General features: G+C 62.4%; 1 protein-coding gene across 1 annotated transcript; it reads left to right on the forward strand.

Annotated features, from left to right (window-relative positions):
- Positions 1-24,247, forward strand: LOC128071101 (uncharacterized). The gene is given in 26 exon segments (XM_052664060.1): positions 1-38; positions 7,172-7,285; positions 8,501-8,573; positions 8,658-8,795; positions 9,379-9,459; positions 9,545-9,637; positions 9,639-9,974; positions 10,429-10,539; positions 10,834-10,877; positions 11,844-11,916; positions 12,001-12,138; positions 12,403-12,489; positions 12,722-12,802; positions 12,888-12,980; positions 12,982-13,317; positions 13,772-13,882; positions 14,177-14,220; positions 15,187-15,259; positions 15,344-15,481; positions 15,746-15,832; positions 16,065-16,145; positions 16,354-16,659; positions 17,114-17,195; positions 19,408-19,539; positions 22,038-22,135; positions 24,215-24,247. Coding segments are annotated over 26 exon segments (3,021 nt in total).
- The last annotated feature ends 569 nt before the right edge of the window (positions 24,248-24,816 follow it).

Consider the following 24,816-nt stretch of genomic DNA (forward strand, 5'->3'; position numbering starts at 1 on the left):
ATGTCAGATAGAAGGAAGAGCTGGGCCCCTCTGTCCAGGTGAGCCGGGGTCCTGACTGCTCCTGGGGCCACAGGCTCGGTTTCACACCGTGCAGCCCCCGGGGTTCCGGCTCTCCTTACTCCTTGTGGACGCTGGCCCGAGCAGGCTGCCTGCGGAGGGCTGTCTAGCCCGGAGAGGCCTCTCTGGGCGCTGGGGAGGCGTTCAGGAGGTAAACGGTCAATTTTCAGCTTCTGAGCTGCCCCTGACTGCTTGTCTTTCTCTGAAAAGTCTGAGAGGCCCCTCCCAGGAAGAGGCGGCCACACTGCCTAGCAGGGTCAGTGAGTAGGCCGAGCAGGCAGGTACCCTCCCAGGGATGGGGCTCAGGTTCTGGGCGCAGCGTTTCGGGGTGCTGTCAGCGCTGGGGAACTTCATGCTTGGCGCTCTCCCTCTCTGTGCTTCGGTCTTCACTCACGAGTGGGGCCTTCAAAGGGTCCAGGGACTGGGTGTCTCATCTTCGTCTTCTGAACATCTAGTCAGGGTCAGAGAAGCCTGGGGGTGGGTGTCCAGGAGGCAGCACCTTCATGTGATTGGTGACTCCTGAACTCTGCCTGGCGTACCCCCAAGAGCATCTCCTGACCCCCTGACACCACCCCCAGAAGACTGAGGCCCATGTAGTGGATGGGCAGGAGCTGCGTAGGCCCCTACTCCTTGACCCGAGGGCTCTCGCTGGTAGAAATTGGCCCCAGGCGGGCGTTTGGGTGGTGAGGCCAGGCTGACTCTGCAGGTGTGGGCAGACCCTCCCATCTGGACCTTGACCCTCCCCTCTCCCCCACCCTCTAGGGACACCCCCCCCCCCATGGCAGCACCTCCCCCACCAGGGCTGAGGTCCCCCTGGACTCTCTGTCCTCACTTCTCTACAGCAGAGGCCTGTGGGGTCTGGAGAGGGGAGGATACCCCCCAAGAAAGGAGATGCTTGGTGCTCTGGACGCAGGCCCAGCATCTCAGAGCCCAGTCACACCCAGGGAGGGTCTGTGCAGAGGGTGGGGCTGGTAGTCAAGGTCTTGGACTCGGTGTGTGGGTCTGATGCGTGAGTGTCTGTGTTTCCAAGCGGGGCCTGTCTGTGTTCGGGTGTGTGTGGGTCTTGCGTAGTGCGGAGAAGTCTGGGTGGGTGGGAGGTTCTGACGTCGCCATTTGGGCCTTGGGCGTTCGCGTCCTCTCAGACCTACATTGAGCATGACGGTGCAGGGCTGGTCTTTGCTGGCCCTCTGCTCAGAGGCCCTGGGCTCCAGTGGCTGCACGGGTGGGCTCTAGTGCCCTGGGGAAGCTGCCCTGCCTCCCCAGGGCCCTGGGCTGCCGCAGCTGTTGCCAATGCTCGCCCAGGAGGCAGCTGGAGCCAGGACCCTCTGCCCCGCTCCCGGGAACAAGCCCCAGCTGGCAGAGGGAAGGGCTGTGAGTCACTGTCAAACGAGATTCCTAGGAGATGGTGGGGGGTGTTGAGGAGGGGGTGAGGAGTGTGGCTCCAGGCAGGGCCCAGGTGGGCAGTGGAGGGCCAGTGGGCCCCCCATCCTTGGCGCCAGATCAAAATGCAGATGCCCAGCCCTGGATGGTGGGTCGGGTGCCCAGGACAGAGCGAGGGGTTAATCATTTCCCCACCTGGCCTCCTGCAGCCCTGCCACCTCCCAAGACGCCTGGTTCTCCCTGGCACCTCTCCCTAGACCGTCAGGGCTGGAGCGGACCTCACTGACCATCAACAGTGGCCCCTTGCATGAGGAGGCCGGCTCCCCTCGGGCAGCACACTGGCCCCGGGTCAGAGGGCCTAGTGTCAGGCCTGCACCCGCTCTTCCCCTCCCAAGGGCTGCATGACCTGCCCTTTGAACCTGGGCCTCCACGGAATGCCCTGGGGCAGCCTCTGTGCCCTCCCCTGTTAACCCTTCCCAGGCAGCTGAGCCTTGACCTATCACACAGCAGATTTCTGTGTGCCAATTCCCTTAGGAAAGAAAGGTTCTGCTGGTCAACCGGCCCGCAGGGACACCCCTGCCCTCAGCTGCTGACCATGGGCACGGCAGACTCAGGAAGAAGGGCCTGGGGAGGGAGCCAAACTGACTCTCCCCTGCACAGTGGGCAGGGAGTTTCCCAAACCACAGAAGGGAAGAGAAGATCCCTTTGTCTAAGGATGGAGCATGGGTGCTGGCAGGCCTGCCTGGAGCGGAGAGGGCTGTGTGTCCAAGTGCCAGCTAGGTGGTGAGGGCAGCGGGGGTGGCTGCTGGGGCTTCAGTTGGTGGCCATGGCTCGAAACCCCCGGGTGCTGGCGTGCACTGACCCTGGCGCTCTAAAGGACAAGCCGTTGGCCGCTGGGTCTCCCCAAACCTGCTTCCCTAGTCTGCACCAGAGCTCAAGCTGACCTGGGGAATCCCAGGCACCCCACTCCCTCTGACTGCTCAGCTCCTGGGCTCCTGAGAAGGTGGAGCCTCCCTGGGCATCCTTCCTGGCACTGGGCCTGTGGTTAACAGGCTGCCCTCGCCGGGAACCTCGGCTCCTTCTTTTACTGGCCATCCTGCCGTGGGTACCTTGTTGATCCTGTGAGCCTTGGAAGCCTCATCTGCAGAATGGAGGTGACCCCCCCCCCCTGCATTCCTCAAGGTTGTGGGGGCCTCTTGTCAGTGGCGCTTGTGAGCACCCGGTGCTGTCTAGGCACATGTCAGAGCCCTACCTGCTCTGTTTATTGGTTTACTGGTCACTGTATTCACCAAACGCGTGTGCTTCTGAGTGCTGAGCACTGCTCTGGGCCCTTTGCTGTTGTTCAGTCCCTCGGTCATGTCTTCGCAACCCCATGGACCACAGCAGGCCAGGCTTCCCTGCCCATCACCAACTCCAGAGCTTACTCAAACTCATGTCCGTTGAGTCGGTGATGCCATCCAACCATCTCATCCTCTGTCGTTCCTTCTCCTCCTGCCTTCAATCTTTCCAAGCATCAGAATATTTTTCAATAAGTTGGCTCTTCCCAACAGGTGGACACAGTATTGGAGCTTCAGCTTCAACACTGGTCCTTCCAATAATCAGGGTTGATTCCCTTCAGGATAGACTGGTTTGATTTCCTTGCTGTCCAAGAGATTCTCAAGAGTCTTCTCCAGCACCATATTTCAAAGGCATCAATTTTTGGTGCCCAGCCTTCCTTATGGTCCAGCTCTCACATCCATACATGACTACTGGAAAAATCATAACTTTGACTATACGGACCTTCGTTGGCAAAGTAGTGTCTTTGTTTTTCAGTGCACTATCTAGGTTTGTTATAGCTTTCTTTCTAATGAGCAAGCATCTTTTAATTTCCTGGCTGCAGTCACCGTCCACAGTGATTTTGGAGCCCAAGAAAACAAAATCTGTCGCTCCTTCCAACTTTTCTTCATCTATTTGCCATGAAGTGATGGGACTGTATGCCATGAGTTTCGTTTTTTGAATGGTGAGTTTTAAGCCAGTTTTTCACTCTCCTCTTTCATCCTCATCAAGAGGCTCTTTAGTTCCTCTTCACTTTCTGCCGTAAGGATGGTATCATCTGCATATTGGAGGTTGTTGATATTTCTCCTGGCAATCTTGATTCCAGCTTGGGATTCATCCAGCTGCATTTCGCATGATGTAGTCTGCATATAAGTTATAGACATATAAGTTATTAGAGTCTGCATATAAGTTATAAGGGTGATAATATACAGCCTTGTTGTACTCCTTTCCCAATTTTGAACCAGTCCATTGTTCAATGTCCAGCTCTAACTGTTGCTTCCTAACCTGCATCCAGATTTCTCAGGAGGCAGGTAACGTGGCCTGGTATTCCCATCTCTTAAAGAATTTTCCACAGTTTGTTGTGATCCATACAGTCAAAGGCTTTAGCATTGTCAATGAAGCAGAAGTAGATGTTTTTCTGGAATTCCCTTTCTTTCTCTATGATGCAGCAGATGTTGACAATTTGATCTCTGGTTCCTCTGACTTTTCTAAACCCAGTTTTGCAATCTGGAAGCTCACAATTCACATCCTGTTGAAGACTAACTTGAAGGATTTTGAGCATAACCTTAGCAGCATGTGGAATGAATACAATTGTCCAGACGTTTGAACATTCTTTGGCACTGCCCTGGGCCTTTGGGTACCTTATATTCATTCCTGGGGCTTCACCCGCCCCCCTGGGAGTCTGATCTCCACCCCTCCTGTCCTTCTCTCCCTTTCCTTCTCTTAAGAGGGGTAGTTCTTTGTTTGGAGATAGCGTTTCTGTTGGGCTGGGGGTGAGCACATCACCCAGGTGAGCAGTGGGGTCTTGGTGTACAGCTGGGGGTCACTCCAGGATGCCTGGGCTGACACCCTCTGGGCAAGAAGCTGTCTGGTATGAGTCACTTCCCCAAGACTAGACTCCGACAGATCACACGTTGTCTGACCCAGGTTCCACCTACAAACCAGCAGTTTTCCCTGAGTGCTGAGTGGCCTGTGTGGGAACAGGCTTGCTCAGGCCCAAGGAATCCTGGGCGTTCCATCCCTACCTGGCCACAGGTGTGCAGGGGAGTCCCAGCTCTGTGGGCCAGTCACCCTGTTGGGGGTGGACTCTCATCTCTGCAGCACATGGCTGACCCCAAACTGTGGACTCGAGGGAGGGTCCACAGGGGGAGGGCTGACCTTGTGGACCCAGGGGAAGCCACGTGCAGGGGGCCTTTCTCACCTGGACAAGAGCATCAGGGCCTGGTTGAGGGGCCATGGATTCCTGTAAAGTGAGTGATGGCAGTGGCCTGGAGTGGTCCAGTTTCCATCCCATGATCAAGGCCGTGGTGCCTGGGCTGGAGCCCTTCCCACCCACTCAGGGGGAGTCGAGCCCTGACAGGCAGGGGTGCTGAGGTCTGCACCGCCAGCGAGGCTGACAGCCAGGCGTGGGCAGGTACCATTGTAGGGCCTAGGGTTTGCTGCCCCTTTGTGCTCCCACATGTCAGGGAGAGATCTGGTGACCTCACAAGAAGGAGAGCCCTGCCCTCTGTACCTGGCGCCACGTTTGGTGGCATGCATGTTCTGGGCACTGTGGTGGATGCACCCTGTCCCATGGCCTTTTCTCTCCCCATGGGACAAGCTCTCCACACTTTGTTTGCAAATCTCTGACACTGCTGCTTGTTAACCCTTCTCAGAGGCTGGGCGTTACAAGCTCCTCCTTCTGGAGCCCCCTGGTTGTCTCTTGTCCAATCGAGCTTTTTCTAAGGGTCTGGGAGCCTCTTTGCCCAGCACTGCCCGGTGGGCCCCTTCCTGCTGTCTCAGCACATCCCCTTCCTGTGGTCCACCAGGCTGGCTCCTCTCTCCTCCATCGAGTGAGTGTCTCCTCACCCTTCACGTCCTCCTGCCCCACCCCCACCACCACTGCTGAGACATCTCACTGAAACCTTCCCTCCCTGATGGCCCCCAGCCTTCTAAAAGCACCACCAGGAGCTGCTCAAGCCCACTTTCCTTCATTTTTCTCATTGCCTCGCTGGCCCCCCATCCCCATCCAGCCCCCCAGCAAACCCAGTAGACTCTGCCTTCAAATTGTGTCCCAAATCCATCACTTAAGTCTCCTAGTGGCTCCCCACACATGGAGTGAACCCGCGTCTCCCTTGGTCCCGAAGCACCTGCTCTGGCTCCCCTTCTGCTGAGTTCAGCATCCCCCGCCCCCAATGCCGCACATGCCGGCTCCACCAGCACCCCCGCTCCTCACAGCTCTGTCCCCTCCAGCGCTGCCGCCCCTTGTCTTTTGTCCCTCCTGTCCTTTTGTTCACGAGCCGGGGAGCCCTGCTCAAAAAACGTGAGTTTACTAAACACCAGGTCAGCGAACATGACGCTGGGCCTGAACGAAGAGGTCAGGGTGGTGGTGTGGCTCCTGCCCCTTTTAGGGAGGAGGACTGGGGAGGTGCAGGGAAGTGACCCCCCCTTAGGTGGGAGGATTAAGCAGGCTGTCTGACCTGGCCCTGCAGAAGTCTCCCCAGGGTCCGGGGGCTCTTTCCTTTAGGAAGCTTCTTAGATAGGTTTTATATGTCATTCACTTGGTAAAACTTGTGGGTTTCCTCCAGGTCACGTGTCTGCTCCTCCTATGATACTTCTTCCGTGGTTGCATGTGAGGCTCTGTAGAGGCAGGCGAGGCCACGGTAGGAATACGGCAGCGGAGAGGCTGGGGAACAGTTTTGGGCGCTAACCAGGCGGGAGCCTTACTACCCTGCAGTGATGCTGGGAGGCGAGAGGGTGGCCTTCCCCGGACCCTTCTGATCGGGGCCCAGACTGCTGGACAGGAGCCCCGGCCCACATGGCCTGGAGCTTCCCCTGTGGCCCCTGGGGAAGCTCGGCCTCCCTCCCCGCGGGCCCCGCCCCTGGCCTCCCTCCCAGTAGGCCCAGCCTCTGGCCTCCAGGCCATCCTGTCCCCCATCTGCAGTCCAGCCCTTTCCCTCCCGGTGCAGAGCGGGGCTCACTTCCCTTTCTCAGTATTTGGCTGGTGGATCTGTGACCCTGTAGTTCCCAGTGGGAGGCTAGCCCAGCTTGGTTCCTCAGAAATTCTTTGCTCTTTGGCTAGAATGGGAGTGGGGTGCTGGGGGGAGGTAGGTGCGTGGGCAGGTGGGTGAGGATGACTGGTGGGAGGCTGGGGCAGGGTGCTGTAGGGACATGGGGCTGGAGGCAGGATGGTGGAAGGCGGGGTCTGGGGGCTGGCTATGAGGGGGACCGGTATGAGAGTGACTATGGCTCTGAGAATGACTATGAATGACTGTGAGTGACTAAGTGACCAGGGGCCAGAGGCAGGCTCTGCCCCTCACTCCCGCCCACGGGAAGGCTGGTTTTCGGAGGTGAAGGAGGCTGGAGCACCTAGACAGTGAGGGAAGCAATGCTGGGTTCCCCTTTGGGGATGGCTGGTTCATCTGGGATCTCTGTCTGCGGGGCTGGGACATCCCAGGGGAGCCGGGGAGCTGGGATGTTTCTCAGTCACTGTTCATCTGAGAGCCTCAGATCAAAGCCGGGCTCGGCCAGGTTCACCTGCCTCCTTCGGGCTGAGCAGTGACCACCCTGCCACTTCCCTGGGCGCCCAGGCAGGGTGGACCCCCATTCCAGTGGGGGTGCAGGGTGAAGTCCGGAACGCCGCTCCCCTCACCCATGATGTCAGCAGCGGGGACGCTCTGGACGTCACCCTGAGGCTATGCTGACCCTCCATTCCCGCCAGCCGGACCCAGCAGTGGGCCCTGGAGGACAAGGAGGAACAGGAGCGAGAACGCCGGCGGCGACTCTGGAACCTGAGATTCACCACGGACGATGAGGACCTGCCGGCCCCTGAGAGGTGCGGGTGGGAGGCAGGACCCCAGTGAGGATGGACCAGCTGCCCCTGCCTGGGGAGTGGGCTGACCTTCTGTGGGCCCCAGGCTGGTCAGGACAGCAGTCAGGACCAGTGTGGGTGAGCTGGGCCGCTCTTGCTGGGCATTTTATAAGCTTAGCTCATCCTTCCACGCTCCTGAGAGTGCTAACCCGCCTCTCAGGTGGGTGCACAGCTCGTGCACCAGGGGCACGACCTGGGGGTTTTTGGGCCCTGGGCCAACCATGCCCCTTCAGCCCGGCCCCCTTCTGCTAGTGGACCCCCGTGGATTCTGATGGGAAGGAGGTGCTGCTGGTCTGATCACTAGCCCCGAGACTGAGCTCCCCAACACGCCTCACCGCGGGGACAGGGCCCACTCGGGGGACGCATCTCCTCTCACTTCTGAACAAGCTCAGTTCGCAGACCTGGCAGGAGGCTCAGCCAGCGAGTGAACTCACCTGAGCTGGGGCGGGCAGGTGGAGGCACAGGAGGGGCCCTTCTGCAGCAGCCCAGGTTTGGGGCAGCCTCCCGTGCGGCTCCCCGGCTCCTGGAGAGGGGGCGCAGGGCATTTGGCCTGCACTGCACCCACGTGGCCATGGGGGCACGGAGGCCTGGGCACCACTCCCGGCTCCTGTGCCCATTGCCGTGTGACTCGGGCCAGCGCCCTGCCTGTCTTTGCTCCTCATCTGTAAACGGCAGGGCCTGACAGAGAAGAGGTATTTGTTGAAAATGGAGTGGTTGCACCCTACAGGCGTGAGGTGGGGAGAGCTATGCAGGCAGCACTGGACGGAGGGTTGGCAAGCAGAGGGGCTTGGAGCAGAGTCCACATGGAGGCCAGCCAGCCAGTGCAGCAGCATGGGGAGCAGCAGGTTCAGGAGGGCATCAGACCCAGGTCATGAGCCTTTCATGCCGCCTGTGCCTGAAGGCAGGATGGGGTTCCTGGGGTTCGGGAGGGTGGAAGGTGGAGAGAGGGGAGCAGCGTCTGAGGCGGGACTGACTCCACAGCACAGGGACAGCAGCTGTTTCTGGCCTGGGGGTCCTGCCAAATGGACCGTGTCTCGGGAGGACAGGGAGCCCCCACCGTCTGTGTACAGAGGCCGCGTTCTCTTTGCCAGAGTGAGGTGGGGCACAGGGGCAGGCCCGGTGTCCCGTGGGCGGGAAGGCCTCACCTGCTTTGTCTCGCCCTGTCTTCCTGCCCTGCAGCAGCAGCGTGAGGCTCCCGGCCAGCTCGGTCAAATTAGGCCTGAAGGTGGAGCAATACCTCTCGGCCATACAGGTGAGAGGGCCGGGCCCTGGGGTGTGCTGGGCATGCCAGGGGCCTCAGGCTCCAGCGTCAACGGCCTGTGCTCTCTGCTCCCAGAGATCAGAGTCTATCAGGTATGCAAACCCATTCCACACTGAGTTCCCAGTGGTTCCCGTGGATGTCACCAGCAAGCGCCACCTTTTCGAGAAGGAGCAGGTGGGCCAGAGCCAAGAGGACCCAGCCTCTAGCCGCAAGGTGAGTGGCCCTGGCGCACCAGGGCTCTGCAGACCGCTGAGCCTGGGGTCTGCAGAACTGGAGCCTGGGCACTGTGGGACAGCTCCATGCTTTCCTGCGTCTGTCTGGCGGACTCGAGGGCCCGGCCATGCCTGTTGCTGAGCCCCCCAGCCCAGCGGTGCACACAGCTCCGGGGGAGGGTCCTATGGCCTGGCCGTGTAGATGTGGTGAGGGGGCCCCTCTGGAGATGCCAGCCCGGCCCCAAGGTGGGAGCTCTCTCCTCAGGAGAACTTGCAGCTCTCAGGGGTGGAGAAGTCACAGCTCATCCTGTGGATGAGCAGGGCCCAGGAGTCAGCACAGCAGGGCCCACAGGTACCAGATGTGCCCCTCTGGCCCCGGTCTCCCTGCAGGCCTCTCATAGTGGGATGACCCATCACGGGAGGGACAGCCCTGAGTGCAGTGGAGATGCTCTGCACGCGGGATGGCCATGTGGAAGCCTGCGGGTCAGAGGGTGGAAGGAGTCGGGCCTGGGGTCCTCCCCTGAGAAGAGGCGGGCCAGGGGGCTCTGCAGCAGCCTGAGCCCGGTCTCTGACCTGATTCCCAGAACCAGGAGACACAGAGGGAGTTGGCAGCTGGCAGCAAGCCCCAGTGGAGGAAGAAGCCAGAGGCCCCGCTGGGTGCCGAGGTGAGTGGGGGCCCAGCGGTTGGGGCAGCTCTCCCTGGAGAACGTGGGCCAGCAGGCACCCACTCCTCCACGGCAGGCCTGGCAGGGGGTGCTGGCGGGCAGGGCACATGCGGGCTCCTAGAAGCCGTCTGCTGCACAGAAGACACTTGAGCCGAAAGCAAGCCTGGACCCTGAGACTCCCCCGCCCCAGTAAATGTTTCATGTTCCAGAAGATCTCTGTGCTGGAGGAGAGAGCTGTCTCAGGAAAGAGGGCAGTTCCAGACAAAGCCAGCGACTCAGAGAAAAGACCAGTGTCTGAGAAAGCCACCGTCTTCGAGAAGACCCCAGTCCCCGAGATGCAGCCGGCCCCAGTCAGGGCCATGGCCCCAGTGTGGCCCCAGGACTGGGAGCAGTCAGCCTCAGCAGAGTGCCCATCCAGCCCCAGGAGGCAGCGGGGCACTGGGCCTGAGAAGGAGCCCGAGTCTTTGGCGGGGCCTCTGCCCCGGGCTGGCGGCCTCCCGCCTGTCACTCTGCAGGTGCACGGTGCCCCCCACCTCCCTGTCCTCCCGGCATCTCTGGCTGCCTCCCTGTCTCCTGTCCTCCCATCTGCTGTCCTCCCGGTGTCTCTGGCTTCCTCCCTTTCTCCTGTCCTCCCTCCAGGCCGGCCCCAGCTCTGTCTCCCCTCCCTGCCTGCTCTGCTGCCCACAGGACAGGGGACTGGGATGGGGTCTCACCTGGCACCCACACCACACCCTCATCCCAGGCCCAGACTCCAGGGAAGCCTCAGATGCTTCTAGAAGCTCCCCCATCCCTGGAAACCCTGTCCACTGGCCTGGCCCTGAGCCTGTGGCTGCACCTCCACAGCCGAGGCAGCAGGCGGGGGCAGAGGACCAGCCTGCTGCCACCGCCCCTTGCTGCTAGGGTGAGCCGGGCCTGCGGGGGCTCCGGGCTGCCTGTCCTCCCGCATGACTTGCTCCCTGCTCCGTCCAGGTGAGCAGCCCCAGCACGGAGGCGGAGGCCAAGTCCCCCTCGCCCACAGTGGCCTTGCCCACCTTCAGCAGCAGCCTGCAGCGCTCCAGCCCCCACGCCATCTCCTTCAGGGTGAGCCTGGCTGCTGTGGGCCCCTCCCTGCAGGGCTCGGGGCAGTGGGGAGGCAGGCAGGAGGCACCCTGAGACGATCTGGGGGCATCAAGGAGGGGCTGTTGACCTGGCTTGATGGGAGGGGCCATGCCCCAGGCCCAAGGCAGGCCTTTCATGGGGGTGTGGCTGGCGTCTGTGTAGAGGAGAGTGCGGGCGAGAACCCAGGGTGGGCTGTGTTCTGAGAGGCAAGTCCTCCCTTGTGGAGGCTGTGGCTGCCACGGACCCCGCTCACTGGCACCTTTCTTCTCTTTCCAGATGAGCCCCCGGAGAGATAGCTCAGAGGCGGCCTTAACCCGCAGGTCAGGGCCTGGGGTTCATCTGATGTGGGGCTGAGGCATGAGGTGCAGCAAGGGGAGGGTCCAGCTGCCTGGAGAATGCGGGTGGGAGGGGACGTCCTGGGCCATGGGTTGCCGGGGGCGGGGTGGCGGCGAGTGGGTGTGCTGGGGTCGTTTGAGTCAAGCACTGGGGATTCATGCACGCAGGCTGCACCATCTGCCCCAAGACTGTCTCTGAGACCAGCAGTCCTGGGCGAGGCTTGGGGACGTGGGGCACACAGTGGATGAGGGAGTTGCTGCCTTTGCTTCAGAGTGAGACGTGCAGGAACCACAGGGCTCAGAGGTCCCAGGGGTTCAGGACAGGAACCGAGGGCTGGAGCCCCTTGCAGTCAGGGGAGCTCAGCCTGCGAGAGTGGGGTGAGGGCAGAAGATGGTGAGCGTCAGGGAGCATGAGGTGGGGAGAACTCTATGAGACAGCAGGGCGATGGCAGGGGGCGGAGGGCATCAGGGGATGTGAGGTGGGGAGAGCGCTGCAGGCAGCTCTGGACGGAGGGTCGGCAAGCGGAGGGGCTTGGAACAGAGTCCGCATGGAGGCCAGCTAGCCTGCGTGGCAGCACGGGGAGCAGGGTTGGGGCACCAGGTTCAGGAGGGCATCAGACCCAGGTCATGGGCCTTTCATGCTGCCTGTGCCTGAGGGCAGGATGGGGTTGATCTGGAAAGGGGAGCCTGGGGTTCGGGAGGGTGGAAGGTGGAGAGAGGGGAGCAGCGTCTGAGGCGGGACTGACTCCACAGCACAGGGACAGCAGCTGTTTCTGGCCTGGGGGTCCTGCCAAATGGACCGTGTCTCGGGAGGACAGGGAGCCCCCACCGTCTGTGTACAGAGGCCGCGTTCTCTTTGCCAGAGTGAGGTGGGGCACAGGGGCAGGCCCGGTGTCCCGTGGGCGGGAAGGCCTCACCTGCTTTGTCTCGCCCTGTCTTCCTGCCCTGCAGCAGCAGCGTGAGGCTCCCGGCCAGCTCGGTCAAATTAGGCCTGAAGGTGGAGCAATACCTCTCGGCCATACAGGTGAGAGGGCCGGGCCCTGGGGTGTGCTGGGCATGCCAGGGGCCTCAGGCTCCAGCGTCAACGGCCTGTGCTCTCTGCTCCCAGAGATCAGAGTCTATCAGGTATGCAAACCCATTCCACACTGAGTTCCCAGTGGTTCCCGTGGATGTCACCAGCAAGCGCCACCTTTTCGAGAAGGAGCAGGTGGGCCAGAGCCAAGAGGACCCAGCCTCTAGCCGCAAGGTGAGTGGCCCTGGCGCACCAGGGCTCTGCAGACCGCTGAGCCTGGGGTCTGCAGAACTGGAGCCTGGGCACTGTGGGACAGCTCCATGCTTTCCTGCGTCTGTCTGGCGGACTCGAGGGCCCGGCCATGCCTGTTGCTGAGCCCCCCAGCCCAGCGGTGCACACAGCTCCGGGGGAGGGTCCTATGGCCTGGCCGTGTAGATGTGGTGAGGGGGCCCCTCTGGAGATGCCAGCCCGGCCCCAAGGTGGGAGCTCTCTCCTCAGGAGAACTTGCAGCTCTCAGGGGTGGAGAAGTCACAGCTCATCCTGTGGATGAGCAGGGCCCAGGAGTCAGCACAGCAGGGCCCACAGGTACCAGATGTGCCCCTCTGGCCCCGGTCTCCCTGCAGGCCTCTCATAGTGGGATGACCCATCACGGGAGGGACAGCCCTGAGTGCAGTGGAGATGCTCTGCACGCGGGATGGCCATGTGGAAGCCTGCGGGTCAGAGGGTGGAAGGAGTCGGGCCTGGGGTCCTCCCCTGAGAAGAGGCGGGCCAGGGGGCTCTGCAGCAGCCTGAGCCCGGTCTCTGACCTGATTCCCAGAACCAGGAGACACAGAGGGAGTTGGCAGCTGGCAGCAAGCCCCAGTGGAGGAAGAAGCCAGAGGCCCCGCTGGGTGCCGAGGTGAGTGGGGGCCCAGCGGTTGGGGCAGCTCTCCCTGGAGAACGTGGGCCAGCAGGCACCCACTCCTCCACGGCAGGCCTGGCAGGGGGTGCTGGCGGGCAGGGCACATGCGGGCTCCTAGAAGCCGTCTGCTGCACAGAAGACACTTGAGCCGAAAGCAAGCCTGGACCCTGAGACTCCCCCGCCCCAGTAAATGTTTCATGTTCCAGAAGATCTCTGTGCTGGAGGAGAGAGCTGTCTCAGGAAAGAGGGCAGTTCCAGACAAAGCCAGCGACTCAGAGAAAAGACCAGTGTCTGAGAAAGCCACCGTCTTCGAGAAGACCCCAGTCCCCGAGATGCAGCCGGCCCCAGTCAGGGCCATGGCCCCAGTGTGGCCCCAGGACTGGGAGCAGTCAGCCTCAGCAGAGTGCCCATCCAGCCCCAGGAGGCAGCGGGGCACTGGGCCTGAGAAGGAGCCCGAGTCTTTGGCGGGGCCTCTGCCCCGGGCTGGCGGCCTCCCGCCTGTCACTCTGCAGGTGCACGGTGCCCCCCACCTCCCTGTCCTCCCGGCATCTCTGGCTGCCTCCCTGTCTCCTGTCCTCCCATCTGCTGTCCTCCCGGTGTCTCTGGCTTCCTCCCTTTCTCCTGTCCTCCCTCCAGGCCGGCCCCAGCTCTGTCTCCCCTCCCTGCCTGCTCTGCTGCCCACAGGACAGGGGACTGGGATGGGGTCTCACCTGGCACCCACACCACACCCTCATCCCAGGCCCAGACTCCAGGGAAGCCTCAGATGCTTCTAGAAGCTCCCCCATCCCTGGAAACCCTGTCCACTGGCCTGGCCCTGAGCCTGTGGCTGCACCTCCACAGCCGAGGCAGCAGGCGGGGGCAGAGGACCAGCCTGCTGCCACCGCCCCTTGCTGCTAGGGTGAGCCGGGCCTGCGGGGGCTCCGGGCTGCCTGTCCTCCCGCATGACTTGCTCCCTGCTCCGTCCAGGTGAGCAGCCCCAGCACGGAGGCGGAGGCCAAGTCCCCCTCGCCCACAGTGGCCTTGCCCACCTTCAGCAGCAGCCTGCAGCGCTCCAGCCCCCACGCCATCTCCTTCAGGGTGAGCCTGGCTGCTGTGGGCCCCTCCCTGCAGGGCTCGGGGCAGTGGGGAGGCAGGCAGGAGGCACCCTGAGACGATCTGGGGGCATCAAGGAGGGGCTGTTGACCTGGCTTGATGGGAGGGGCCATGCCCCAGGCCCAAGGCAGGCCTTTCATGGGGGTGTGGCTGGCGTCTGTGTAGAGGAGAGTGCGGGCGAGAACCCAGGGTGGGCTGTGTTCTGAGAGGCAAGTCCTCCCTTGTGGAGGCTGTGGCTGCCACGGACCCCGCTCACTGGCACCTTTCTTCTCTTTCCAGATGAGCCCCCGGAGAGATAGCTCAGAGGCGGCCTTAACCCGCAGGTCAGGGCCTGGGGTTCATCTGATGTGGGGCTGAGGCATGAGGTGCAGCAAGGGGAGGGTCCAGCTGCCTGGAGAATGCGGGTGGGAGGGGACGTCCTGGGCCATGGGTTGCCGGGGGCGGGGTGGCGGCGAGTGGGTGTGCTGGGGTCGTTTGAGTCAAGCACTGGGGATTCATGCACACAGGCTGCACCATCTGCCCCAAGACTGTCTCTGAGACCAGCAGTCCTGGGCGAGGCTTGGGGACGTGGGGCACACAGTGGATGAGGGAGTTGCTGCCTTTGCTTCAGAGTGAGACGTGCAGGAACCACAGGGCTCAGAGGTCCCAGGGGTTCAGGACAGGAACCGAGGGCTGGAGCCCCTTGCAGTCAGGGGAGCTCAGCCTGCGAGAGTGGGGTGAGGGCAGAAGATGGTGAGCGTCAGGGAGCATGAGGTGGGGAGAACTCTATGAGACAGCAGGGCGATGGCAGGGGGCGGAGGGCATCAGGGGATGTGAGGTGGGGAGAGCGCTGCAGGCAGCTCTGGACGGAGGGTCGGCAAGCGGAGGGGCTTGGAACAGAGTCCGCATGGAGGCCAGCTAGCCTGCGTGGCAGCACGGGGAGCAGGGTTGGGGCACCAGGTTCAGGAGGGCATCAGACCCAGGTCATGGGCCTTTCATGCTGCCTGTGCCTGAGGGCAGGATGGGGTTGATCTGGAAAGGGGAGCCTGGGGTTCGGGAGGGTGGAAGGTGGAGAGAGGGGAGCAGCGTCTGAGGCGGGACTGACTCCACAGCACAGGGACAGCAGCTGTTTCTGGCCTGGGGGTCCTGCCAAATGGACCGTGTCTCGGGAGGACAGGGAGCCCCCACCGTCTGTGTACAGAGGCCGCGTTCTCTTTGCCAGAGTGAGGTGGGGCACAGGGGCAGGCCCGGTGTCCCGTGGGCGGGAAGGCCTCACCTGCTTTGTCTCGCCCTGTCTTCCTGCCCTGCAGCAGCAGCGTGAGGCTCCCGGCCAGCTCGGTCAAATTAGGCCTGAAGGTGGAGCAATACCTCTCGGCCATACAGGTGAGAGGGCCGGGCCCTGGGGTGTGCTGGGCATGCCAGGGGCCTCAGGCTCCAGCGTCAACGGCCTGTGCTCTCTGCTCCCAGAGATCAGAGTCTATCAGGTATGCAAACCCATTCCACACTGAGTTCCCAGTGGTTCCCGTGGATGTCACCAGCAAGCGCCACCTTTTCGAGAAGGAGCAGGTGGGCCAGAGCCAAGAGGACCCAGCCTCTAGCCGCAAGGTGAGTGGCCCTGGCGCACCAGGGCTCTGCAGACCGCTGAGCCTGGGGTCTGCAGAACTGGAGCCTGGGCACTGTGGGACAGCTCCATGCTTTCCTGCGTCTGTCTGGCGGACTCGAGGGCCCGGCCATGCCTGTTGCTGAGCCCCCCAGCCCAGCGGTGCACACAGCTCCGGGGGAGGGTCCTATGGCCTGGCCGTGTAGATGTGGTGAGGGGGCCCCTCTGGAGATGCCAGCCCGGCCCCAAGGTGGGAGCTCTCTCCTCAGGAGAACTTGCAGCTCTCAGGGGTGGAGAAGTCACAGCTCATCCTGTGGATGAGCAGGGCCCAGGAGTCAGCACAGCAGGGCCCACAGGTACCAGATGTGCCCCTCTGGCCCCGGTCTCCCTGCAGGCCTCTCATAGTGGGATGACCCATCACGGGAGGGACAGCCCTGAGTGCAGTGGAGATGCTCTGCACGCGGGATGGCCATGTGGAAGCCTGCGGGTCAGAGGGTGGAAGGAGTCGGGCCTGGGGTCCTCCCCTGAGAAGAGGCGGGCCAGGGGGCTCTGCAGCAGCCTGAGCCCGGTCTCTGACCTGATTCCCAGAACCAGGAGACACAGAGGGAGTTGGCAGCTGGCAGCAAGCCCCAGTGGAGGAAGAAGCCAGAGGCCCCGCTGGGTGCCGAGGTGAGTGGGGGCCCAGCGGTTGGGGCAGCTCTCCCTGGAGAACGTGGGCCAGCAGGCACCCACTCCTCCACGGCAGGCCTGGCAGGGGGTGCTGGCGGGCAGGGCACATGCGGGCTCCTAGAAGCCGTCTGCTGCACAGAAGACACTTGAGCCGAAAGCAAGCCTGGACCCTGAGACTCCCCGCCCCAGTAAATGTTTCATGTTCCAGAAGATCTCTGTGCTGGAGGAGAGAGCTGTCTCAGGAAAGAGGGCAGTTCCAGACAAAGCCAGCGACTCAGAGAAAAGACCAGTGTCTGAGAAAGCCACCGTCTTCGAGAAGACCCCAGTCCCCGAGATGCAGCCGGCCCCAGTCAGGGCCATGGCCCCAGTGTGGCCCCAGGACTGGGAGCAGTCAGCCTCAGCAGAGTGCCCATCCAGCCCCAGGAGGCAGCGGGGCACTGGGCCTGAGAAGGAGCCCGAGTCTTTGGCGGGGCCTCTGCCCCGGGCTGGCGGCCTCCCGCCTGTCACTCTGCAGGTGCACGGTGCCCCCCACCTCCCTGTCCTCCCGGCATCTCTGGCTGCCTCCCTGTCTCCTGTCCTCCCATCTGCTGTCCTCCCGGTGTCTCTGGCTTCCTCCCTTTCTCCTGTCCTCCCTCCAGGCCGGCCCCAGCTCTGTCTCCCCTCCCTGCCTGCTCTGCTGCCCACAGGACAGGGGACTGGGATGGGGTCTCACCTGGCACCCACACCACACCCTCATCCCAGGCCCAGACTCCAGGGAAGCCTCAGATGCTTCTAGAAGCTCCCCCATCCCTGGAAACCCTGTCCACTGGCCTGGCCCTGAGCCTGTGGCTGCACCTCCACAGCCGAGGCAGCAGGCGGGGGCAGAGGACCAGCCTGCTGCCACCGCCCCTTGCTGCTAGGGTGAGCCGGGCCTGCGGGGGCTCCGGGCTGCCTGTCCTCCCGCATGACTTGCCCCCTGCTCCGTCCAGGTGAGCAGCCCCAGCATGGAGGCGGAGGCCAAGTCCCCCTCGCTGGTGGGCCAGAGCCGAGGGCCCAGCCTCCAGCCACAAGGTGAGTGGCTCGGTCCTGCCAGGCGTCTGCAGACCGCTGAGCCTGGGGTCTGCAGAGCTGAAGCCTGGGCACTGCAGGACAGTTCCATGCTTTCCTGTGTCTGTCTGGCGGACTCTAGGGCCCGGCCATGCCTGTTGCTGAGCCCCCAGCCCAGCTGTTCACACAGCTCCAGGGGAGGGTCCCATGGCCTGGCCGTGTAGATGTGGGGAGGGGGGCCCTCTGGAGATGCCAGCCCGGCCCCAAGGTGGGAGCTCTCTCCTCAGGAGAACTTGCAGCTCTCAGGGGTGGAGAAGTCACAGTTCAACCTGTGGATGAGCAGGGCCCAGGGGTCAGCACAGCAGGGCCCACAGGTACTGCGCGTCTCCCTGCAGGCCTCTCGTAGTGGAATGACCCGTCAGGGACGGGACAGCCCCAAGCATAGTGGATAAGCTCTGCATGCGGGATGGCTGTGGGGAAGCCTGTGGGTCAGAGGGCGGAAGGAGGGCCTGGAGTCCTCCCCCAGGAAGGGACGGGCCAGGGGACTCTGCAGCAGCCTGAGCCCGGTCTCTGTCCTGATGCCCAGAACCAGGAGACGCAGTAGGAGTCGGAAGCTGGCAAGAGTCCCCAGTGTAGGAAGAAGCCGGAGCCCCCGCTGGGTGCCAAGGTGAGTCGGGGCCCAGGGGCTGGGGCGGTTATCCCTGGAGACTATGGGCCAGCAGGTGCCCACTCCTCCACAGCAGGCCTGGGCCCTGCCCAGCGTGGGGGGACTGGGGAAAAGGGGGTGTCCCTGCCCCGCCCCATGAACCCCCTTGTCCTAACCGTCCTTGGTCCCACAGGTGTGAGGAGCCAGTCTCAGGCCAGCAGCCGCGCTGGCTGCCTCTCCCGCCCACTTTCCACACTGGACCCGGGAGGATGCTGGCCAGCTTCCTCCCCACCCTTCTGGGGCAGGTGTGTCCCAAGCCTGTCCAGCTGCGGGCACTGCGCATCTGCACAGAACCTCGCCACCCTGTCCACGTGGACTCCTGCTCTTCCTCCTCCTCCGGGTCCGTCAGGTCGCACCAGTGTCTCCGTGCACCTCTCCCAGGCTGGCCCCCACCGTCCTTGTGCTGCCTGCCAGGCTGGAGGAGCCATGCTGACCTCTCCCAGGCCCTGCCTTGCTCCCCTTCACACCCCACCTGCTGTCCTGGCTAACCCATCCTGTGCCCCTCCCCACACTCAGGAAAGAGCTGATAAACTCAATCACTCTCAGGTGTGACCAATAATTCCTTAAAAATCATTCTTGCCAGAAGCTTTGCTTTTCAGCGGAGGCTAAACAGTGTGGGGATGATGTTCTAGCTGTGGGGGCCCCAGGGGGGCAGGCATTTGTCTGACAGCAGCCTCTGTGGCCACAGCCCAGCACACTTGCCCCCACACCTAGATCTCCTCTCCCCTGCCCTCCTGGGCCAGAGGGGACGCTGAGCTGTGTGTAGACCAAGCAGCCAGAGCCAGCCTGGTGCCGTCAGCTCTGCGTGCTCTGTGTGGCTGGTGCTGTTGCCCCCTGGGGGAGCCCTCAGTGCCCATTGGGGCTTCCTGGGAAGGGTGCAGCGGGCAGCACCACACTGCCCACCCTCTTGCACTCACTCTACACATGAAGGCCCTGCACTCACCCTTCGGGGCGGGGGAGGAGGGACGCACGCCCAGGGCGACCTCAGGGCGATGTGTGAGGACAGCACACAGCCCGGGCACCCGCCTGACCACGCCCGCCTCCTGTGCCAGGCCTCCTGTGGGTCCCCAGGGCCGTGGGCACCGTCTCTGTGTTCTTGTCCCTCATCTGCTGTTAGCTCGGAGAGGTGACTTCCCCTCGTGGGCAAGGGCAGGGCGTCCAGGGCAGGCCAGCTGTGGCGGCTGCAGTGACGGCCGCCTGTGCTCCGAGTTAGTCCATCCTGCCTTAGGATGGCCCCTGGATCCCACACACAGTCAGGCCACGGATGCCTGGAACCTGCCAGGCTTTTCCTGTGGGGCCTCGGGTGCCAGAGCCCTCTCCCAGGCATCCACGGAAGCAAATTCTGTCCCATTTGAAGGACTTTTGAGCTTACAAGGCACCCACTGAAGTAGCTTGAGTTAAGGGAAGGTGTAGGAAAAGCGGTTCCTAAATTGCAGATTTCGGGGCAGGACATAAAGCCTGGCTGGGCTCCCGGGAGCCAGACCAGGAGAGCGGGTGGCAGCCTGGCTGCTCACTGTCCCCCGGTGCCAGCTGCTGGCTCCTGGCTTCAGCCGGTCTTGCCCCGGATCTACTGGTACGGGAAGGGCCACTGGGCTCAGAGGCCCCCGGGGACCGTGGAAGGACAGCCTCAGCTGAGACGGGGCCAGGTCAACAGAAGAGCAGGTGAGGAGCGCGTGTCGGATGGGGCCTGGGGCTCCCCAGGCAACAAAGTTGAGGGGGGGCGGGACGTGGGTCAGGCGAGGGGGGATGCGGGGAGAGGCTATCGTTGCCCACGGAGAGGAGTGTGCGTCACCACAGGCGGCCCTTGGCAGGGCCGGGGCTCAGGGCCCAGGAGGAGTTGGGCAGGACAGGGGCCCTGAGAATTCAGAGAGCAGGCCTATCCCAGGTTTGCTTCCTCTTCTTTGTCCTGTCCCAAGCCCGTCCATGACCCAGGTGCTGTGCTGGAGGCCGCAGACACAGGCGTGCAAGCAAATGCAAGGCCCGTGTGCTGGCCACGTGGACATTGTATTCTAGTGGGTTTAGCAGATTGTAATTTTAAGCTGTCGTGTCTTGAATTTCAACCATCTTCCCTGCCCCTCTACTCAACCAGCTGCCTCTTTGAAGAGAACCCTTGCTCTTTGCTGGAAGTTTGACCTTGAATTTGACACCCTGCAGTGGGTCTACTCCCTGCCCAGTGGGGGAGGGCTTGCCACGTGGCTTGGGGGGCAAGCAGACCCCTCTGTAGGTGTGCTCACTGAGGCCGCCAGAGCCTGCCTCCCCCCTAAGGGTGTTCACCCGCTAGAGGAGCCAGTAGCCTGGAAGCACCCTTGTCCACACATCACCACAGCTGAGCTTATGCCCCAACCTGCCTTCCTGACTGCTGGCATCTGCTTTATCGGGGTTTTCAGGACAGACAGCTGGCTTGTGTTATGTGCCTGCTCCCTCCTGTCCCCTGCGTGGCTGTCCTGGTTTTAAATAGTTTATCTGAGCAGCTGGAAGACCACATGTGCTTATATGGCCTGCGGTACATGTTCCCTTAGCCCTGTCCCTGGCACCTGCCAAAAGAGCAGCCAACACCCCCTCTCCCCCTGCCCCCACCACCTTCAGCGTGACTCCCGCACACATTTCTCCCACCACCAGGCCGCGGGCCTGTTTAAAGCCTGTCCAGCCCCTGCCCTCTCCCAGACCCCACAGGGCAGAGCACACACCACAAGACCCATTGGCAGCTCCTGTTCTGGCTAAGACTGGGGCAGGCTCTAAGAGCAGAGGCATGCCCTGTAGTCTGGGCCCTCTGTCCGAAGTCACAGTGTCCACTCTGACTGGGTGTCAGAGCTGGGAGAGGCCCCCTTCCCTCGGGAGCTTTAGAGGGCGGAGTCTCAGAGATAACTCCCTGAACCTAGTTTAACGGACCCTCAGCCTGAGGCTGGAGACTCCGGTGTGAATCACAGACGTCCCACTGAAGGCCTGGGGTGGGTGGAAGATCTTGGGTGAATAGCTGTCCCTCCCTGGGTCTCTTTCCTCCTCTGTAGGATGGAGAGGCCAGGCCTCTAAATGAAATGATGTTCCGACCCTCGGGGACTCCCCCTCCTGACACCTCCTCCCTCTAGGCGAGGAGCCCCTGCCCCATCCTGGGCAGGTCCTCCCCCCTCACCGGGGAGCAGAGCCGGGCTGTGGGTGCCCACACCAGTCAGAACAGTCCTCGTGGCCACATTCTCCTCCATGGGGTTCAGAAGCTGTCAGAACTGCTGAGAAAGCCTGCCCACCAGAAGCAGCCAGGGGACCAGGGACCCTGGAGGCCCTTCCAGGCAGATGCAGGGCTGGGCCACACCCCAGATGAAGGAATTCATAGGGCATGGACTCCATCTTAGGCCTGTTCATGCTGATCATGCTCAGCCACCTTTCCAATGAACTCTGAACTCTGTGTTTAGTGCCTATGAAAACAACAGAAGGACAAGACCCCCTCTAGACCAGGGAACCTTGAAGATCTATCTAGGTTACTCATCGCCTAAGAGAAAACATACACTAATCACCCCTTCCTCCAGACAGGCCATAAATTTGTCTGTATCTATCAGAGTGTAACCTCAGGGTTATTGATTATTGGCTAACTGTTTGACTGTTCGAGCACATAGCACCTGAATCATGGGCCTATTGGGATTGTATTTTCCTTGGTTTATGTAAGTCTCAAGGAATTTGGAGTGGTGGGTTCAGACATGTACACATGGGGTATAAAAGATTTTCACAAATGCTGGTCAGGGTCCTTGGCTAAGAGGAGACTCTGCCTTGGGCCCGCCGGTGTAATAAACTGCACTCCACTATCTGCATTGTCCTTCTGAATGAGTCTGTTTCCCAGAATGCGTGGCTACAACACGTACAGGGCTCTCCACGGCTGAGCAGCGTGGAGAGACCCGTTTCCTGGAGGGGGAGAGCGGCTCTCTGGGTCAGGGTGTTAACCCTGAGTCCAGTGCCCCCACCCCAGGGTCCCTGCCCCCCATCCTACTGGGGAGAGCACCTGCTGGAGCTCTGCAGGGAGAACCGCTCCCTCCTGAAGGAACACGGCTGGGGGTTGCGGGGGGGGGGGGGGGGGAGGCACCTGGAGATGGGTGTTTGAGGCTCATTCTTGTCCTGGTGCAGCTGGGAGGCCTGACCTCCCGAATTCCTCTTTACCCTGGGTCTTCGGGCAGGAACCTGGGAGGATCTCATTGCCCTGGTCCAGCTCTGCAGGTGGGCCAACAGCTGCTGTCAGGACGAGTCCAGCTGCCTGCTGGGCACAGGGCTGAGGGTGAGGCCTCTGCTCTTCTGTTTCATGGATAGGTTAACAGAGGCGCAGAGAGGTTAAGTGACTCAGATAAGGTCACACAGCAAAGCTGGGTATTAAACCTTGGTCTTTGACAGCATGGCCAGTGTTTCTGCTTTATTCCCCAAGAAAGGTGACCCTGGCCTTTTGGCTGTGATGGCGACTTGCTAGAAAGGACAGATGGGAGCTTGGCGTGGGCCTTCTGGCCCCTCTTCCAACTGGAGGTCCCCCTGGCCCCCCTCCTTCCTGCCACCAGTGCCTGGACGCGATCTCAGATGCCTCTTCTGGGCTGGAAGCCCTCCCCCACCCCGATCTGCCTCTTGAGCGGCTCTATTTTTAGGAGCTGTGCTTACAGGAGTAGGGGGACTCGCAGGGCCACAGAGAGAGTGTGAGGGCCGCACCTCAGGCTGGCCAACCCCCTCCCTGGAGGCCTCCCTGCACCCCAGGGTGACAGACTTCTCCCAGCGCTCAGGCCCCTGGCCTGACTGCTCCCTTGGGAGCAGTGCTGACCTGCCAGTCCTCACCCACCCTGGGCTGGGGGCTGTCCCCCTGCCGCTCTTTCCCCACGCCCCATTTGGAGACTCTTTGGGATGAGTACCCCCACCCAGGGGAGCCAGCTTCAGTCCAAAGCACCCTATTGCCAGCCCCACCCTGCCTGCCCCACTGTAGGTCTGTTTGCCCTGACCCAGCAGGACTGGATGACTGGGAGCAGGCTCAGAAGAGTCACCAGCCTGAGGCTGCCGCCTGAGGCAGTCTCCCCTGGGGGCTACGGGCAGGGCTCCTTCAAGCACCTCTGAGCCACAAAGGGGCTGCCTTGTGGCGAATACCATGCCACCTGCCAGAGCTGGGGCTCACCGCATGTCTGCAGACAGGTGCCTGGGTGGGTCTCAACCATGAGGGCGGGGTCTGGGGGACAGGTGAGTGGGCATCAGCACCCCGTCCAGGGTGCCGTCACTGTAGCCTGAGTCACAGGTTGGTGGCCACAGCACTGGGTACAGCCTCCGTTCACCCTAGCTTTCCTCCCCTTGGAGAAGAGGAACCTGAGGCACAGGGGCCAACAGCCTTCCCACGGTCACACACACAGGGCGTGGAGCTCGTGTCCCGAGCCATGCCCACCTCCCAGCCACCCCTCTGGCCTCTCCGTGTGCTCACAGCGACTGGGACAGCAAGACACTTCCCCATGTGGGGCCCTGGGCTGCCTCAGGCCTTGGGAGTGGGGCTTGGACCCCAGCTTCTGTTCCCAGAGCCGCATGGAAGACACCCTGGAGAAGCTCCATGGAGCTGGGCTTTTCGTAGAGACGGCAGTTGTGAGAGATGAACAGACCCCACACCTGCCCAGGGTCCCCTGGGAACCACCACACAGGCTGGGACGTGGGTATTCCCTCATCTGTGATCCGCCTGATTCCCTGCTCAGCTCATACTCCCCATGTGTCTGGGGTCTGGTGTAACCAGTGTCTGCTGTGTGCTGCGTGTGTATGCACACGTGTGAGGGTGAGCTCCCTTCCATTTAGCCTCTGTGGGTCTGGTATCTGGTGTGTGTCTGATATTGTGTGTGTTGGTGTGTGTCTGCTGTGTGCTGTGGGTGTGTGACCTTATGTGAGGGTGAGCCCCTGGCCGTTTACCTGTGTGTGTCTGTGCAGCCACCAACACAGCGGCCCTGGGCGGCTCTGGAGCCGCGTGTCCCTCGGGTTTCCCTCCAGCCTCCACAGGCCCTGAAGCCATGCTCCGTCCTCCGTGTTTGCCCCACGGTGGCTCTGAGTGTTTCACAGGCAGAACCTCATGCAGCGGCCTCTCCCCGTGACCGTGGGCCCTGAGTTTAGCCCCAGGCGTTGGCTGACCCTGCGGCTTCCTCCCTGTCGCTGAGCTGCTCCCTGGGAAGAGGCCTGGCTGCAGAAGACTCAGGAGCCTGCAGCCTGGCCCTGCTGAAAGGGCGTCTCTGCACGACAGGGGCGCGGGCCCGGTGCAGCTGGTCCAGGGCTGGGGAATGGCAGGCTCAGGGCTTCCCACAGAGACGAGCGGCTGGCCCTCTGCCCACCTGGACTGTCTCTCTCTCTCTCTCTGTAGAGGGAAGAGGAGGCCATGTCGGACGTGGAATAGAGGGTGGATGAGTATGAGCGAGTGCTGGGGCGCTGGGCAGGGGCTGCGCCCGTCGAAGGCATGGGGAGAGCTGCACCCTTGCTTCCAGCCCGTTGCCTCGGGCTGCCCCTGGCAGGGGGCTGGCCGTGAAGACCCCAGGGCTGGAGGATGGACTGGCCGGGGGCTGGGGGTTGGGCCTCCTGAGAAAAGACCAGAGAGTTTCCCTGAGGACCCAGAGGCCACAGAGCCACCGTGCCCATAAACCTGCCCCAGACCTGGCATCATGGCCCTAGGGGCTGCTGGCCCTGCCCTCTGCCCTGTCCCAGGGGCCAGGGAGGGGGAGCACACTGGAAACCATCAGTCAGTCACCTCTGGGGGAGGCAGTGCCCGGGGCAGACAGGACCGCAGGCGTAGCTTGGACCCGGAAGACCCCTTCCTGGGCACCGAGGGTGCAGAACTGGGGGCTGGGTGGAGGGCTTGTGCCCATGGACTTGGGCCGGGTGGATGGGGAGAGGGGCGTGCAGAGCCCAGGGACCAGCACCCGCCAGGTTTCCTGCGGGGGAAGCAGCTGAATGGAGCTGGGCTGGGCT

This window comes from Budorcas taxicolor, unplaced genomic scaffold (assembly GCF_023091745.1).
Source record: "Budorcas taxicolor isolate Tak-1 unplaced genomic scaffold, Takin1.1 scaffold1432, whole genome shotgun sequence".
NCBI lineage: Eukaryota > Metazoa > Chordata > Mammalia > Artiodactyla > Bovidae > Budorcas > Budorcas taxicolor.